This window comes from Dasypus novemcinctus, chromosome 13 (assembly GCF_030445035.2).
Source record: "Dasypus novemcinctus isolate mDasNov1 chromosome 13, mDasNov1.1.hap2, whole genome shotgun sequence".
In the NCBI taxonomy this organism is placed as follows: Eukaryota; Metazoa; Chordata; class Mammalia; order Cingulata; family Dasypodidae; genus Dasypus; species Dasypus novemcinctus.
In genome coordinates this window covers 68041494-68060838 of record NC_080685.1, presented here as the reverse complement: position 1 = coordinate 68060838, position 19345 = coordinate 68041494, and the positions used below count along the sequence as shown (strand labels likewise).

At 36.5% G+C, this 19345-nt stretch overlaps 1 protein-coding gene across 3 annotated transcripts in view; it reads right to left on the bottom strand.

The window, feature by feature from the left end:
* PLA2G4A (phospholipase A2 group IVA) overlaps positions 1-19345 on the bottom strand; it is a 167680-nt gene that overhangs the window by 6826 nt on the left and 141509 nt on the right. For all 3 annotated transcript variants that reach the window (XM_004468450.5, XM_004468451.5, XM_012529014.4), the window contains 2 exons: positions 15666-15861; positions 4478-4635 (listed from right to left, as the gene is read on the bottom strand). In XM_004468450.5, coding sequence (XP_004468507.1) covers positions 4478-4635; positions 15666-15861 — 354 coding nt within the window. The remainder of the gene's footprint in view (positions 1-4477; positions 4636-15665; positions 15862-19345) is intronic.

Here is a 19345-nt window from a genome sequence, read left to right as displayed (position 1 = left end):
TAAGCGCTCAAAATTTTCCCTTGTTCTTCCTATCTTATTTATTGCTGTATCCCTAGGCACAGTAGATATTCAATAAGTATGTGTTGTATTAACTAATTTATAAGACAGAAAGAGATTACACTCAGCATAAAAGGTAGAGCATTTGGGTCTAATATATTAGGCCACACTACATAATAATAAGCTCCCAAATTGTTTTTGAAAAGTTTCTCTCTTTAAATGTCTTTGACTTGTACTTAAACACTCTTATCAAGATGATGAAATAAAATAAATTGAAAGAATTAAGTACAAGTATTTCCAAATATTTGCTTTCCCTCTTTTTAATTAGTATCTCATATTTAATACTCCGTGGAATTATCTGAGAGTTTCAGAAGCTCATTATTAGGTATCTATGGTATGCACAGAAAAAATTGTCACATAATAGATCCCTAGGATATGTATATTGAATTAATACAGTACATGAGTAAGAGAAAGAAAATTATTTTTATTGTGGTAATATATATATATATTTATTAAATACAATGTATTTATTTTTTATTATAGTTATATATATATATATATAAACATAAAACCTGTCATTTGAACGATCTGAATCAACAAGTTCTTGGGAAAGATATCTCAGAAGGCATATTCCCTGCAGATCAAAATGGTGGTTTATGAGTAGAGTGTGTTGTCCTGCTATGCGGCTAACAATATATTGTATAGAGATTCCCCACAGTCAGGTACTCTGTCTCCAACTAATGCCACCTTGTATCCTGAACCTTGCTATCCCCTCCTCCTGTCACATCCAACTCTTTCAACAGTTTCAGCCAGTCAGTCAAAGATACTTTAAATCATTCATGAAAATTTTATTGCATATTTATTGTAGGTGCCAGGCATTGTGACCAGTATCTCTAGAGGATACAAGGCAAGTCACTGCTTTCAGAGTTTATAACTTTAAAAGCAGAAGGGAATATGAACAGCAATAAATAATTATTAATATATCAGCTGCTTCCATTTACTGAGTACCCCTTAGGTGCCAAGCCCTTCAGTCATATTATTTTACTTAATCCCCATCCTGATCCTACAAGGTACAAATCATTACTTCCCCTTACAAATGAGGAAAGTAAACTTCAGAAAGATTAACCAACATGCCCAAGGTTGCCCAACCTAAAGGCAGCAGAGCAAGGATATGAACGCCTGACTCTGACTCCAAAGCCTCTGCATCTCCCACATACCACATGTCTACGTGTATAAATCACTTTATGTTAGGTTTCTAAGAAAACCATGAACTGCTGCCATTGTAAAAGTACTGAAGCAACGTTCCGTGAAAAGGAATTTGGCATGATTAAGTGCAGAAACCTGGTGCTAATGAAACACACAGGCTGCTGTCACAAAGTGAAGAGAAACAGAGCAGAAATCCTCTTAAGAAGCACTGGAATTTAGCAAGGCAGGCCATCTAGGAATGCCGAGGAAAGTGAAGCAACAGGAGCCTGCAGCTGCTAGGGACAGGGTGGCCTTTTCAGAATAAAGACAGAGGCTTAAATATGAGTTAAAGAGAAAAAGTTGCCTTAGCCACATGGCCTTGCCTCTACAGGCTTCTTTCCCCTGGGCCTGCAAAGTTAGTAGAAACAATTAAAAACTGCTGAATTAAATGGTTTCTGAGACCTCAAACATTTGATGAGCCAGAAGTCAGGGCAGTTACTTTGGATTTCAGTCCAGTTTCAGTAAGGTTTTAACTTTTTCATTGGTGTCAAACACATGACTTCAAAAAACGCTTGTAAAACATATAAATAAATCTATACCATTCTTACAGCAAATGTTTAGTAGATTTTCTATAAACCAGAACTGGAAATAGTGACAAAAATGTATGTTTCTTTTTTTTTTTTAGTAAAATTAAGATAGATAAAGATTTATTTTCTCAAGTCCAATATGCCTACAATCTATGTTTTTCCATTTAAGAATAACCAATCAAGTTCAATACATTCAACCCCAAGAAATATAGCGTTATGAACTTACTGATTTTATAATGGAAAATAGAATTATTTTTATATTACACCTTAGCCCCCTTACCTTTTAACAATGTGATATTTTAAATAACACAACTCTACTTTGAAAATTCCTGATCCCTTCCTATAGATTAAAATACTCATATTATCTTAAAGTTTTTTAATTTTCAAATCAGTACAGAAATAGTGTAGCACATGGCTTCAAATTTCCATTGCTTATAAGATGAAAGAAAAAAAATGAGTAAATATTATGAGAAAATGTACATGCTATAAATTTTGCTCATCATGTTTTAGGTGAATTTATTTCGTATTGTTCACAAATGAAGGATAAAAATAAAGCATTTTAGAGTTGCAGAACTGAGATTTGAACTCAGGCCTGCCAAATGTTTGTTTTAAGTACATGCTTTCCACTTTTCACATGCCACAAAATTTTAACTCTGGAATGATACAACAATAGTTCAAAAAATACTATTTATTAAAATAATTAATAATGGAAGATTATTTTGGGGACAATTTCTTAATGTTACAATTAAAGATATTGATTAATAGATATATTAGGGTGCAACACTCATAACTATACACAACTGATCGTTACCATTCTCAGACAAAACTAAACAATCAAACTAGATGTGCGAACTTCCAACTACTCGCAAAATCTAATTAAATCCCATATAGCCAGAATACGCATCCACACACTGTGAGTTCCTTACCTGCCATTGACACAATCTCCAAAAAAATTTCAAATCAGATATGAAGCCTTTGCCTCTCCATTTAATATTTTCTTTCTTCTTATCTTTTAAATTGGAAAACCCAATTAGGCCAATGAACATGGGCTTTCCCAATTTACAAAAATTTGTCAGATACTGTGATTTTAAACCACAAGCTGACATGATTTCAACTATACATCCAATGCTCCTAAGTAGTGAGCCATTTCCGAGTTAGTGAGTGGAGATTAAAGAATTTGATAAAGACACAATCTCAGCAGATGTCTCAACGAAAAGATTGATAGTGAAGAGAATGACTTGTTTCTAAGGTTTTTAAAGTGAAAAATACTTGATATCTGAACAGCTAAAAATGGGGGAGTCTACTACCTTCGGCAACATTCGCAAGATCTATAATGATAAATACAGACATTTAAAAGCATGAGTGTATCAATTAAAATCCATGACATTTTTTGCAGACTAATGTTTTGCACTTGCTTTCCTATTTCGTATTTCCTTTTCATCACTTTTCTTCCTTACTTATCATTTATTTTACCATGATATGCACACAGACACTTGGGAAAACAAGCTGAGTTTAACAATCAATTAAATAATAGTATAAAATATGCCAACCTGGGGGTATTAGTTTCCTTATTTTTGAATTTTGTCAGGTTCTTCTGGAGTTTATTAAAATAATCCTTGAAAGTTGAATATAAAACTTGCCATGTGACCTAACAATACCATTACTAGGTATATACCCAGAAAAACTGAGAGCAGACGTGAACAGACATCTGTACACTAATGTTCATAGCAGCATTATTCACGATTGCCAAAAGCTGGAAGCAACCCAGGTGTCCATCAACTAATGAAAGGATAAACAAATTGTAGCGTATATACACGATGGAATATTATGCAGCAGTTAAGAAGAAATGAAGTCGTGAAGCTTATGACAACATAAGATAAACATGGAGGACATTATGTTAAAGGAAGCAAGCCAGACACAGAAGAACAAATACTATATGATTGTGCTATTATGAACTAAATGTATTATATAAACTCATGGAGTTAAAAATTAGAATAGAGGTCACCAGAAAACAGAAGGAGGGTAGAGAATGGAAAGCTAAGGGTTAATCTTTACAGAACTGGTAAAAAAAAAAAGGTTGTAAATCTTTGGAAATGAGTAGAAATGAATAGAAATGGTTAAAGCATATCACAGTGTTTATCATTAGCAATACTACTGTATGGTTGTGACACTAGTTGAAGGAAAAGTCCAGTATATTACCAGAAGGAAAGCCAAAATCTGTAACATGGGACTCTGTAAGATACTAAAACCTCATGTAAAACATGAACATAAGTGATATTGCATATACAACTATTTTTACAAAATATAAATACAAATATACTAAAGAGAAGGAAAAAGAATAGAAGCTATGTATAGCAGGCAAAGCATAGAGAGCTTAAGAGGTAATGAGTTTTGTTTGTCGTTTATTATTATTGGAATAATGAAAGTGCTCTAAGAATGTCTGAAGCCATAAGTGCACAGATATGTAATTACACCAAATATGACTGATTGTACACTTTGAATAGATTTATGCTTTCTTAATATGTATCAATAAAATTGATTTGTTAAGAAAAAAAAATCCTTGAAAAGTACAGTAGCACCTTTTGGATGGTGTCATTCCTAAACCTACCTTTCAATTTTAATTAACCTAAGAGAAGTATCATTGCGTTCAAGTGGTACAGCAGTCACTTGACATTGACACTGATCATAGGAGATGGAGAGATACTCACATCAATGTTGTTCAGGGTATTGAAGTGCATCAGGTCATGCAGCCTTTGGAATGCTTGATTTGGATACTGGAAGTTGAAGGTTGAAAACGGTGATTCAGGATCATCAAAAATATCAAAGTCAGCTATTTCTTTCTCTTCTTTAGTTTCTCTTAGAATGCCTAAATATCAGAAGAGAAATGAACGGTGTTATTTTGAAAATTATAAAACATCTCTAAAATTTAGGGAACAAAGCATACAAATAGCCATGAAAACAACATTGGGAGCCACCACAGGGGTCATATCATCTGTAGCATACACTCTTATGTTCTCACCCATATGCCCCAGACTGCATCATGTCTATGGGCTCTGTAAGTATGAAGGTTGTTTTGCCCACTAGCAGCATGATGGATATTCTGGTAATTAATGTTCCACCCCTGCAGCAGCTACCGACCAATGACTTTGAAGTGTTAGCGTATAAATACACAAGTTCCCTTGCTTCTTGGGTGTGAGTAGAAAGACTGATCTAGAGCATGGATTCTACCCCTTTTCCTAGAGTCCCAATAGGATTTAGTTCTAGTTGTTCATTGAGATAGCTGGCTTAATAACACATCCTTTGTTGTCTGCCTTTCTTCCCTTGACACTTCCTTCCTTCTTCACTTGCCCACTAAAGTTCTGTCTTCCACTGGAATGAATTATTTACACTTGAAACTTTTTCTCAGAATCTGCATCTGGGGGAACACAAAGAAAAATGTTATCTAACTATCTTTGTGCCACAGGAATCCTTTACACATGCCAATTACTCAATGAGCCTCTCCTGGAGAATTAACAGTAATACAAAATTCTCTAGGTTTTAAGTACCCCGCTGTTGACTAGCTGAAAATGCCGGCCAGTTCTTCCTTCTTTTGTGTTGAAATACGCCTCAGAGTAACTTGCATCCATACTGATACTTTCTCTGTATATCTGAGCAATCCATTCCCCTTTCCCATCTTCTATGACTCTTCTTTGTGCCTTTCCTTTAACAAACATTTTCTAACCCTAAAATAATAAGGTTTTATACTCTTTAGCATACCATCTGTCAATCTCTAGATATACTCTTGTTAGTCAATGTCTTCCTTAAAGAAAAGTCTATAGACTCCTCTGGATATGATACAGGTAAACTACTATAACTGAAACATTTTTCTTCTTCTTTATTTTCTCTTAAATGTTACTTTAAAAAAATATGAGGTTCCCATATATCCCCCACCCCACCCCTCCCACATCAACATCCTCTTCCATCATTGCGACACATCCACTGCACCTGGCGAATACATTCTGGAGCACCACTGCACCACATGGACAGTGGCCCACATTGTAGTCCACACTCTCCCCCAGTCCATCCAGTGGACCATGGCAGGACACCCAATGTCCAGTATCCATCCCTTTAGCACCACCCAGGACAACTCCAAATCCGGAAAATGTCCCCACACCATATCTCTTCTTCCATCTCCCTACTGTCAGCAGCAACCGTGGGCACTCTCTCCACATCACTACTACAGTTTCTTCCCTTACTAATCACAGCAGTTCCCCAGCAGAACACCATACTCTATTCCTCCATCCTGTGGACTCCTCTACATCAAGAGGGGGCTTAGATTCCATATGGATGATGGATGCAATTCTCCTGCTGGCAGCTGTAGGCACTCTTGGCTCCCTGGTATGGTGGTTGACCCTCTTCACCTCCCTGTCAGCTGTCCAGGGTAAGTCCAACAAACAAAAGGGTAGGAGCTGCAAGTCTGCTGAGACTCAGGGCCTGGCCATCATGTGGACAGTCCAGAGATTCAGGTCTCCTGAGTATACACCAACCCAAACGCCAACCACAGGTCCGGTAAAAGTAACAGAAGAGGCATATGTAGAAAGGTCATATCTGAGTCCAACTCCACCAGACTCAGGAACACAAGCTCCAAAGTAGGGCCAGCTGACATGGCCCTGAACTCCAGAGCTGTCTGTCATGACCTTAGAACCTGTGGGTCTCTGCAGCCCTCAGGAGAACCAGCACCTGGGTTTCCATCTACCTTGGCTGTCTCTGGTATTCTGCTGAGGCACGCATAAGCATCATCCCTTTGATGACCTCCTGACTCTTTTTTGGAGACTCATAACCATATAAACTCACTTGTCTTTTCCATTTCCCCATTTTATCCAAAGTCAAACAGCAGTTTTTAACACCTGATATTACATGTAGGCAGAGATTTTCTGCCGGGCTGAGTTGACCCCTTTATTCAAGGTCTTTTCTAGTTACATCATCAGCTGGTGCTTGATAGTAATCCCTCGGTGCCAGGGAAGCTCATCCCCAGGAGTCATGTCCCATGCTGGGGGGAAGGAAATGCATCTACATGCTGAGTTTGGCTTAGAGAGTGGCCACATTTGAGCAACACAGAGGCTCTCAGGAGGTAACTCTTAGGCACCCTACAGCTCTAGGCCTAGTTCATATTTCAGGCACACAAGCTCATAATCAGAGCCATCACTATCAAGGGCTCATCATTGGACCATCCATCTTTGTTGGTCTTTGCCATTGCACTTGGGGGATTGTTGCTGTTCCATTGGAGACTGTGATAGATCTCCCCTGGCCAGGAACCCAGCACTCTCTCTGGTGTCGTTTCCAACTGAAACCACTATGAAAATATCCAAATCTTTCTATGTACCATGTATACATGCCCTGGAGAACTCCCTTCCAACCATGTGCTCCCCACCAATAACACCCCACACAAGTGCTCCTCCCCCGCCTCTCTGTAGTCCAAAACTTCTTCAAAAAGTAAGCTCAATATATTGCCAGATTCCATTAATAGTAAAATGGAATATAGTGATGGGTTTAAAGGTTAGATATAGAACACATAGTAATTTTGAAAAATTAAATAAAGGAAAAATAAATTGGGGTATATCAAAAAATGAAAAAATGAAAAAATGAAAAAATGAAAAAGCTTTGCTTTTGACATTTTGCCTTTCATCACTGCTATAGGTATTGCCCTGTATGTACAGTGGCAAGGCAATTTCTTCCTCAGTGTCTACATCCTTTCTTTTTTTTTTTCTTTCTAATTATTGTTTGTCTTCACATAAGTTTTAGATCACAGTAATTCATATATACAATATATGGTACTGACACATATCCAACATCAAACACTTTGTCTCTTCCCCAGCAATGATCTTTTTACATGTTCATATTATATTTGCTGCAGCTGAAGTACTGATATTGAAACAATAGCTTTCAAACATTTGAGTTTACATTATGGTTTATATTTTCGATTACACAATTTTCTAAATTTTTAGTTATCTTATGTTTTACATTATGATTTACATTTTAGCCTATAGACTTTTATACATTTTTGGTGTAATTTAATATGTCCTATATCCATCACTGCATGATCTTGTGGAACTCTTCCACTGCCCACAGTTACAATGATTTCATGTATTCAACACCTCTTTCCCCCTCCCCTCAGGGACCACCCTGACAATCAATCTTCATTACTTTGAAGGACCATATTCAGAGGTACTTATAACAACATTGAGGGCTTGATATACTTGACTGCCCTAACCCATTGGGAGCCACCAATTCTCTCGAGAGATACAATTCTCTCTGTTTGAGATCATCAGTCCTCCCCAGGATGTGGGTATACCTTCACTCTCATAGTATGAGTCTCCACCCAATGATATAATCCACTATGACAAAATGAGCACTCATATACTTCCTAGAAGCTTGCCCTGTGTCAGATGCCCCCCCTTAAGCATCTTAAACAGGTAATCTTCTGTATTATATTTTCTAAAGATTTTTTCTACATTATAATTTCAACCACATACCTGACAATATCCTATGTTCAAATGTTCTGCACACACTTCCCCCAATTTCTAGGGCCATCTGACCCATCCTCCCATCCCTAGCCCCCCTTAACCCACAAAGCTCCACCCAAAGGTATCCCTATGCCCCCAATTTATCCCTTCCCTGTCCAAATACCTACCTCCAGATTTCACCCATGTAGGTGTCAGCTCGCAACTTTCCTCTACCCCCCAACTTCCTTTAAGTTTATCATCTAGTCTCTAGCTCTCTGAGACAAACTGGTTTACTTATTCATATCAGAGAGGTCATGTTGTATTTGTTCTTCAGTGCCTTGGTTGCTTCACTCAACATAAGGTTCTCAAGATTCATCCATCTTATCACATATGTTTGTACTGTATTTGTTCTTATAGCTGAATAGTATTCTATTGTATGTATATACCACATTTTATTTATCCATTTATCTGTTGATGGGAATTTGGGTTGATTCCAACTTTTGGCAATAGTGAATAGTGCTGCTATGAACATTGGTGTGCATATATCAGTTTGTGTCCTTGTTTTCAGTTCCACTGGGTATATACCCAGAAGTGGAATTGCTGGGTCATATGGCAAATCTATAGCTAGTTTTTTGAGAAACCACCCAACTGTCCTCCAGAATGACTGGATCCCTCTGCATTCCCAACAGCAGTGGATGAGTGTTCCTATTCCTCTGCATCCTCTCCAACAATTGTAGTCTTCTGATTTTTTGATAGCTGACAGTCTTATGGGAGTAAGATGGTATCTTATTGTTGTTTTGATATGCATTTCCCTAATAGCTAGTGATTTTGAGCATTTTTTCATGTGTTTTTTAGCCATTTGTATATCTTCTTTGGAGAAGTGTCTGTTCAAATCTTTTTCCCATTTTTTAAATGGGCTGTTTGTTTTTTTATTTTCAAGATATAGGAGTTCTTTATATATGCAAGTTATAAGTCTCTTATCAGATATATGGTTGCCAAATAGTTTGTGTAGGCTCTCTTTTCACTTTCTTGACAAACTCCATTGAGATACAGAAGGCTTTAATTTTGACGAAGTCCCATTTATCTATTTGTTCTTTTGCTGCTCGTGCTTTTAGTGTGAAGTTCATGAAGCCATTTCCTATTACAAGATGCTGTAGATGCTTCCCTACATTGCTTTCCAAGGTCTTTATGGTCTTGGGTCTTATATTTAGGTCTTTGATCCACCTTGAGTTGATTTTTGTGTAAGGTGTGAGTTGGTAATACTCTTTCATTCTTTTACATATGGATATCCAGTTATCCAAGCACCATTTGTTGAAGAGGCCATTCTCTCCCAGTTCAGAGGGTTTGGTGGCCTTGTCAAATACCATATGGCTGTACATATGAGGATCTATATCAGAATTCTCATTTCAGTTCCATTGGTCAGTGTGTCTATCCTTGTGCCAATACCATGCCATTGTCACTACTATAGCTTTGTAGAATTTTTTTTAAAGTCAGGTAGTGTGATTCCTCCAATTTCATTTTTCTTTTTCAATATGTCTTTAGCTATTTGGGGCCTCTTTCCTTTCCAAATAAATTTCATAGTTTCTCTAGTTCATTAAAGAATGCTGTGTTGATTTTTATTGGGATTGCATTGAATCTGTAGATCAGTTTTAGTAGGATAGACTTCTTAATAATATTTAGTCTTTCTATTCATGAACAGGGAATATTCTTCCATTTATTTAGGTCTTCTTTGATTTCCTTGAACAGTGTTGTATAGCTTTCTGTGTATAAGTCTTTTACATCTTCAGTTAAATTTATTCCTAGGTATTTGATTTTTTTTATTTACTCTTGTGAATGGTATTTGATTCCTGATTTCCTCCTCAGATTGCTCATTATTGGTGTAGAGAAATGCTACTGATTTTTGTGCATTGATCTTGTAACCTGTGACTTTACTGAACTCATTTATAAATTCTAGAAGCTTTGTTGTAGACTTCTCAGGGCTTTCTATGTATAGGGTCATATCATCTGCAAATAGTGAAATTTTGACTTCTTCCTTTCCAATTAAGATGGCTTTTATGTTTTGTTCTTGCCTCAGAGCTTGAGCAAGTACTTCTAGGACTATGTTAAATAAATAGGAGGGGTAGTAGTGAGCATCCTTGTCTTGTTCCTGATCTTAGAGGGAAAAATTTTAGAATTTCATCATTATAAATGATGTTAACTGCAGGTTTTTTATATATACTCTTAATCATGTTCAGAAAGTTTCCTTCTATTCTGATCTTTTGCAGTGTTTTTATAAAGAAAGGGTGCTATATTTTGTCAAATGCTTTTTCTGCATCTATAGATATGATCATGTGATTTTTTTCTTTCAGTCTGTTTATATGGTGTATTACAGTAATTGATTTTCTTATGTTGAACCATCCTTGCATACCAGGAATGAGTCCCACTTGGTAATGGTGTATAATTAGTTTAATGTGTTGTTGAATACGATTAGCAAGTATTTTGTTGGGGATTTTTGCATCTAGGTTCATTAGAGAGATTGGTCTGCAATTTTCCTTTCTTGTGGTGTCTTTGGATTTGGTACTAGAGTAATGTTGGCATCATAGAATGAGTTAGGCAATGTTCCTTCTGTTTCAATTTTGGAAACAGTTTAAGCAAGATTGGTGTTAGTTCTTTATGGAATGTTTTGTAGAATTCACCTGTGAAGCCATCTGTCCCAGGGCTCTTTTTAGTTGGGAGGTTTTTAATGACTGATTCTGTCTCTTGTGATTGGTTTGTTGAGATCGTCAATTGCTTCTTTTGTCAATGTAGGTTGCTTATGTGTTTCTAGGAATTTGACCATTTCCTCTAAATTGTCATTTTTTGTTGGAATATAGTTTTTCAAAGTATCCTCTTATGATAGTCTTTATTTCTGTGGGGTCAGTGGTGTTACCTCCTTTCTCATTTCTTATTTTGTGTATTTGCATCTTCTTTCTTCTTCGTTAGCCTAGCTAAGGGTTTGTCAATTTTATTGATCTTCTCAAAGAACCAGCTCTTGGTTTTGTTTATTTTTCAATTGCTTTCTTATTTTCTATTTCATTTAGTTCTGCTCTGATTTTTGTTATTTCTTTCTTTCTTTCTTCTTCCTTTTGGAGTTAGTTTGTTGTTTTTTTTTAATAATTCCTCCAAGTGTGCAGTTAGTTCTTCAATTTTAGCTCTTTCTTCTTTTTTGATGCATGAATTTTATGGCTATAAATTTCCCTCTCAGTACTGCTTTTGCTGCATCCCATAAGTTTGGATATGTTGTGTTTTCATTTTCATTAGCTTCAAGGTAGTTATTAATTTCTTTTGAGATTTTCTCCTTGACCCACTGTTTTTCTAAGAGTGTGTTGTTTAACTTCCAAATCTTGGTGCCAAATCTGGGTCTCTGGCCCTTGCAGATTCCAGCTTCATTTTACTGTGGTCAAAGAAATTATTTTGTATGATTTCAATCTTTCTGAATTCATTGAGACTTTTTCTGTGCCCTAGCATGTGATGTATCTTGGAGAATGATCCATGTGCACTTGAGAAGAATGTATATCCTGCTGTATTTGGGTGTAATGATCTGTATATGTATATTAGTCCAGCTCCTCTAATATACTGTACAAAGTCTTTGTTTCTTTATTGATTCTCTTTTGAGATGTTCTGTCCAAAGTTGACAGTGGTGTATTAAAGTCCCACACTATAATTGTAGAGGCATCTATTCCTTCACTTAGTTTTTCCAGTGTTTGCCTCATGTATTTGGAGGTGCCCTTGTTAGGAGCATAAATGTTTATGACTGTTCTTTCTTCTTGAAAGATTATCCCTTTCACTAAAATGTAGTGTCCATCTTTGTCTCTCACAATTGTTTTGCATTTAAAGTCTATTTTGACTGATATTAACATAGCTACTCCTGCCATTTTTTGGTTATTGTTTGCTTGTAAGATTGTTTTCCAGCCATTCACTTTCAACCTTCTTGTATCCCTGGGTCTAAGATGTGTTTCTTAGATGGGTCATATTTCCTTATCCAATCTTCCAGTCTGAGTCTCTTGACAGGTGAGTTTAATCCATTGACATTCAGTGTTATTACTTTCAAGGAATTATTTATATTAGCCATATTTTCTTTGGATTTATTTGTCATATTTTGTTTTTCTTTTCTGTTTTTGTCTTTTTAGTTGCTCTTACACTCTCCTCCAACTTTATCTCTCTTGTTTTTTCCTTTCTTCATGCAGAACTCCCTTTCAGTATTTCTTGAAGAGCAGGATTTCTGTTGGCATACTCTCTTAGTTTCTGTTTATCTGTGAATATTTTGAACTCTCCATCATTTTTGAATGCTAACTTTGCTGAAAAGAGTATTCTTCATTGGAAATTTTTTTTCTTTTAGTACCTTGACTATGTCATACCACTGCCTTCTTGCCTCCATGGTTTCAGATGAGAAATCAGCACTTAATCTTATGGAGCCTTCTTTGTATGTGATGGTTCTCTTTTCTCTTGCTGCTTTTGGTATTTTCTCTCTGTCTTGCATTTTGGATATTTTGACAGGTATGTCTTGGGGTAGGCCTGTTGGGATTTATGCTGTTTGGGATGCGTTGTGCTTCCTGGACATGTATATCCAATTCCCTCAATAGGTTTGGGAAGTTTTCAGCCATTATTTCCTCCAACACCCCTTCTGTTCCCTTTCCCTTCTCTTCTTCTTCTGGGATGCCTATAATGCATATATTTGTGCATTTTGCATTGTCATTCAGGTCCCTAAGTCCCTGATGGATTTTTTCTATCTTTTATCAATCAATTCTACTATCTGTTTGATTTCAGACGTACTGTCTTCCACACCACTAATTCTTTCCTCTGCCTCTTCCAGTGTGCTGTTATTTGCTGAGAGTGTATTTTTGATTTCTTGAATGGTGCTGTTCATCACCATCATATCTATTACCTTTTTGTGTATGATTGCAATTTCTTCTGCATTCTCTCCAAGTGTTTTCTTCATATTCTTAATCTCTTTCTTCACTTCATCAAATTGGTCCCTAATATATGTTTTGAGAGCTTTAATTCCTTGTTTGATGTTCTGCTCCTCTTCCTGGTTCTTAGTTTGTTCACTAGATTGGAGAATGTTTTCCTGATTATTGGTTTGGTCTGTAGTTTTTTGTTGCTGTCTGGTCATCATTTTATCTTGACAGGTTTAATCAATTGCTTAGTTTCTTTGTCTAGTTCGGGGTTTAATTAGTTGATGTTTTTTCATGTGTGTTGTCTTCTCTTTGTCACTTTGTTCTTCTTATTCTATGTCTTCATTGTTGGCTAAGCTCACTTGAAGGAAAATATTAAGACCAGAGAAAGCAAAAGGAGTAAGAAAAGAAAATGAGTGATAGTAGTATTGATAGTAAATATTAACAGAGGAACCATGTGAGATCTAGGAGAATGGATATTAGACTCATGTAAGGTATGTAGAGTTATAACAGTAAGAAAAGTAGAGTACCCATAATGAGAGAGTAAACTGAATATGGGGAGGACTATAGTGTGAATTAAAAGGCCAGTGTTTTCATGAGAGAGGGAAAGAGTAAAGAAAGGACAATAATATAAAGAGTGAATATAAGACAGAAAACAGACCAAAGGTATTAGAAACGAAAAGTCAGAAAAATAGGGGGGCAAACAAAGAGAGGTGTAATGTAAGAGAAACAATCAATGATGGAGAACAGAAAGATATAGAGGAGAAGGGATAGTGTTAGTGGCCAAAATCAATACACACAGAAAAGAGGAAATGGAGAATGGGGAAATATAGCAAATGTGAACCACTCCCTGCAGCACCTAATGTAAAAAGAATAAAAAAGAAAGAAAGAGAAGAAAGGGATAAAAGGGAGGGGGAAGCAAGCAGGAAAAAGAAAAAGAGAAAAAAAGAAAAAAGAAAGAAAAGAGGGCCTTGGGAGGATAAAGAGGAAGGAAAAACAAGAAGATAAACCAATAAAATACTAGACAAAGTTTCAAGCAAGGAATCATATTTGTAGTTAAATAAAATGCTTAGGGATCTGACATTCCACCTTTCTCCCTTCCTCACTTCCCTCTCTCCCAGGCAGCAGGAAAGCTGCCTGAGAGGTCTAGTAGGAGATTCAAGTGGGTCCTTGTTGAACCAGCTCTGCACAGACAACAATGCCTCTTAAATCCCAGAAAGAGAGCATCACACCTCATAGGGAACCCCAAATATGCTATTGGAGGCTTGGAAAGCACCTCCTACAGTCCCTCTCCTTTAGGTGTGCTAAGAGAGGGCTAGTTCATTTTCTGACTCCACCTTCTCCCAGACCAAGTTTCCTATCCGAGGGTATTTAGGTGAATTGGGCTTTCTCAGCAGATTCACCACTCCTCTCTTCCCAGGCTCTCCCCAAGCAAGCCAGTGTGCTCCTGAAAGCATAAAAAAAAAAAAAAAAAAAAAAAAAAAGCGGGGGAAGTGGGGGACAGAAAATTGAACCTGCACCCACCGAGGCCCTCTAGTGGACCCCCCACTGAATCCCTTCCACTCACGGAGTCAATCCAAAACCAGAGGGCTAGGGCAATCCCAGACCTCCAGTAGTGCTGGACTCAAGAAAGGGAAGTCCAGAAGACTGCAGATTCAGGTTATATATGTCTGCAGAATGCAGGCTACGAGGGCTTAGGGGACATGGACCTGGAGATCACGCATCTGGGGATCACAGGGCCCAGGAACATCGCTGTACAACCGACAGTTCTCAGGGACCACCTCGGTCGCCAGCCCTAGGGGAAAGTGTCCCACCTCCCTACAGCCTCCAACCTCTGTACTTGAAATTCGCAATTCTACCTTTAGCAAGCACTACCTCTGTCACTGTCTCTCCAAGTTGACATCCACACACCTCCTGCCTTGCAAGCCCCCAATACAACCTACTCTGGCTAGACTCCAACCACACTCAGCGGCCTCTTTGCAGGAGAGACTGTGAGGTGCACTCACACTGTAGCTGAAACTTGATTATCTTTTCTGCAGAGACTACAACATGGTAATCTGCAATTGCAAGCCATGTTGTATGGCTAGATCACATTAGTCTTGTGATTAAAATCCCCAGAATTGTTCGCACGTATTTTTCTGAACCATGAGCTCTCTTATAAGGATGATATCCGAATTATTTAACAAAAAGTATGAGGAGCACAAACAAATCAGAATAAATATAATTCAAGATCTTGGAGCAAGGTTCTGGAGGTTCCTGCTGAGCTAGTCTTCAGTTGCTAGATTACAAAGAACTTAGGAAAACGTGGAAGAATTTAGGAAAACTTGGGATGGCAAAGTGGGGAAGTACTTGGAGACTCAGGATTGTAGCCACATATCAAGGTAAGGAAAGAGTTCAATATTGTAACAACTGGTACAGAAGTACCAGTATAAGCCAGTTTAACATTAGTCTTGCTCCTCACAAAACTTCCACTTTATGGGATATAACACATTGTAACGTACCTGGGGCCTTGTACTTTCTAAAATTGATGTTGGCCAGAACAAAGTGGATGATAGTTGGGCAATCTTTCTCCACATCAGGATTCTTGGGTTTAAAGACATAGCACTCCTTCAGTCCTTCCCGATCAAACACATATGGATCAATCTTTGGAAAGGGAAGCTTGTTCATTTTAGCCCACTTTTCTGCTAGCAGAAGTTCCTATGAGAGAGGAGAAAGATGCACTTAGGACTTTTCAGTCTTCATTTGTTCATTAGGTATGTGCCAGCTGTGTGCTCCTTCTAGGATAAATAATGCCCCTGTTCTCAAAAAGCTCATCAATCTCAAAAAAATATAAAAGTACTCTATAAACCATCTCATTATTGTTATGCCAATTCTTGGCACAGGGCTAGCTCCACAGCAGGCATTTGAGAAATTATTGATGAACTGAACTAAATGAAGTTATGTTGTAATTTCTAGAGATAAAAATATTGTGGGTTCAGAGCATTTATGAGTCATGAGAATTTTTATTTTTTTAACACCTAGACATAAAAGGAACTGATGAAACAGAATCCTTCTGGTAGGAGGATTACACATCTCCTACAGAAAGAGAAGACACATGGAAGAGAGTCATAGCAGCAGTTTTGAAGCTGTTGACATATATAATGTGACTGCCAAAAAATACATGTTTGTTGTCAGTGAGATTTGGGGATGATATGTTTCTATGTGAAAGCTGACAAATGCAGTGGTAGATGCAAAAACAAAAACAAAAAACCTAACTATAGAACATAAATCAAATGGAGCAATGTATTTAAATGCCTTATTTCCACTGATATGAAACTTCAGGGAAGTGGGACAAATAAGAAACAATATCATAATTTTAAAAACACAGACTTGGGCCAGATTTCCTGAGTTCAAATGTGAGGTCCACCACTAACTAGTTTTGTGATCTTGGGTATATTTATTAAGCTCTCTGTGCTCAATATCCTCAATATAAAATAAGGATGATAATAATAATACATATCTCATAGGGTTGTTATGTGAATTTAATGAATTCATATTTGTACAATATTTAGAACAGTAGTTATTACATATTAAGTGCTATATATACAAATATCTGAAACATACTTACAAACAGAGGGAAGTAGATAGAAAGAAAAAAGGGAGGACAATAAAGAAGAAACAGAAGAAAGACAAGGACAACAAGAAAATTCCTAGAGAGAGGAAGTTTTAAGGAAATGATTAATACAGTCTTAAGTTTTTTGTTTGATTATTTGTTTGTTTAAACTACTCTTGTCATCATATTCATTCATTCAGTAATAGCCATTGGTTGCCAATTAAGTTCCAGGCTCCATGCCAAGGGTTGGGGGCATAATAGTGAGTAAAACATTCCTAGCTCTTGTTGTCCTGGGATTTATAGCCTGGTGGATGGGAGAAAGTAATTAAATAAAACTTTGTATATCAGAATTCCTATATAATGCTATGAAAGAACATGCAGGTCACCAGGAAATTTGTAGCACAGCTGGGCTATTTCCTCAGAGCTTTATTTGATTCATTCAACAATTATTATTGAACACCTGCTACATGCCAGGCATAAGAGAAAGGTAGTCCCTGAATGTAATTCAGTGGGAGAGATAAATTACAGATATTACAGTAGAATATGATAGAGTCAGTAAAGGTGATGGACAGTTATGTGCCTGGGCTGTGAAGTCTGAAAGGCCCAGTTGAAACACAGACACCTTCATTTGCTAGCTGGGTGACCTTGGGCAAATTTCTTTGTCACATCAGTTCAACAAAGATAAAATTATTTTCTGGCCGGAAGTGGACACTGACACTCTCCAAATGGCACCAGAGGGACCATGAGAAAAAAAGAAACCAGCAGTGAACTGGTTGTTCATGATCCCTGAAATAGCAGGCTTCTGATCCCATTTCATCTACATTTCACCTATTCCTTATTTCTCAGCAACTATTTTCTACACTTGCAAAATGAAGCTAATATTATTATCTTCCTCATAGGATTCAGGGGAAAAAGTAATTTACCAGAGAAAATATACTTTTAGTTGAACTTTCATTGCTTTTGATGCTTCTTAATGTTGTGAATTTTAAGTTAATCAACTCTCTCTCTCAATACCATTTACCAAGAAATAATAATCCTGGAGAACAAATTATTTAATTAATATGAAAGCATTTATTTTGTATACTATTAAGCTAAATGATCATGTTTCACTGAAAATCCCTTATACATATGACTAATTTCTTGTCTGAAATTTGAGTAAACTTTTATCACTAAGCCCCTCTCTTTTTTCCTTGTTCAGTTGAATTATTCAGCTTGTTATTTCTTGTATAGCACTGCTCACAATTATTCATTCAAGAGTTTTCAACATTAAAATAAACAAAAAGTTCACACAGGGGATGAATTGCATGAGAGCAAGAGAAAGAAAGAGCTCTCCAATGTTTACAAACATGACTCAAAGGGCATGACCAATGATGTACAGGAAGAGGAATGGGCAAATATAAAAAGCCGGGCTATTTTTAGACAGATTTCACGCTAGAATCAGGAAGAGATGGAGACTTTCTCTTTTCCTTATGTGGTCCTGATGTAGAAAAGATTAAAACCTGATGACTACAAGACAGTGAGTATGAAATGGAAAAACTATCTCCTCTCTGATATCTCCTCTCTTTCTGTAAAAACAATGAGACTAGGAGTAGAACAGATCAGTTTAGAAAAGTATTTTGGAAGAATGCAATGAACAAAAAGCATTGCTACTCCATGAATTCATATCAATACAATAGAATTGTATTCTATGGTAACTATTCATTTTTGTAGTGGTTTGACACCTCAATATTTATATATTCATAGCCTAATTCATGGTAAAATTACATAGTACTAACTAAAAACATTTTCAGTAGAGACAAAAATTTGGTAAAATCCTTCAAATTGATAATCTGTAAGATGCTTGTACTCATTTTTTTGTGTTAAAACATGACCAAAAACTTTTGAGAGAAAGGAAGAAGAATCTAAATAACAAAGAGATATATTCAAACCACAGTATATATAGCTAAATGTATATATATAAAACAAATTGTCTTTTCTTTAGAGGAAATGAGGTTCTTTCTTTGTGTGTAAACCTAGGATCTATACTTTCTAAGAAGCTTCTCATTGCTTAAAACCTATTTTTAAGATTGGGGAGAGGAATATAGTATAAACATATAAATAAATTGAAAAAATCTTAGAAAATATTTAAGCAATTAATATAAGATAGAACAGATAGAAACTACAGCTTACAACTCATTATTCTGTGGTTATAATCACTCTAACTTCTAATTAAAGGTATGCTACTATTGAGATCCAAGAGCTATATAATGCAATAGGGGTAGTAATAATTTTCTACATGTAATATTGCTTAGAATTTATATGGCACTTTGAAATTTTCATTAGCATTTTTTTCACTAAGAAGTAAATATAAATTCACAAAAATATGTAAGGAAAAATTAATGTTTATTATCTAAAGACATCTGCTCTTTTTTGTCCAATACAGGTGTGTGGATTGAATGGCAGCCCCAATGAAAGTATGGCATGCCCTAACCCTCCAGAATCGGTTGATGTGATCATATTTGGACAAAGGGTCTTTGCAGATGTAATTAAAATAAAGATTTTGAGATGAGCTCATTCTGGATTATCTGAGTGTGCCTTAAATCTAATGAT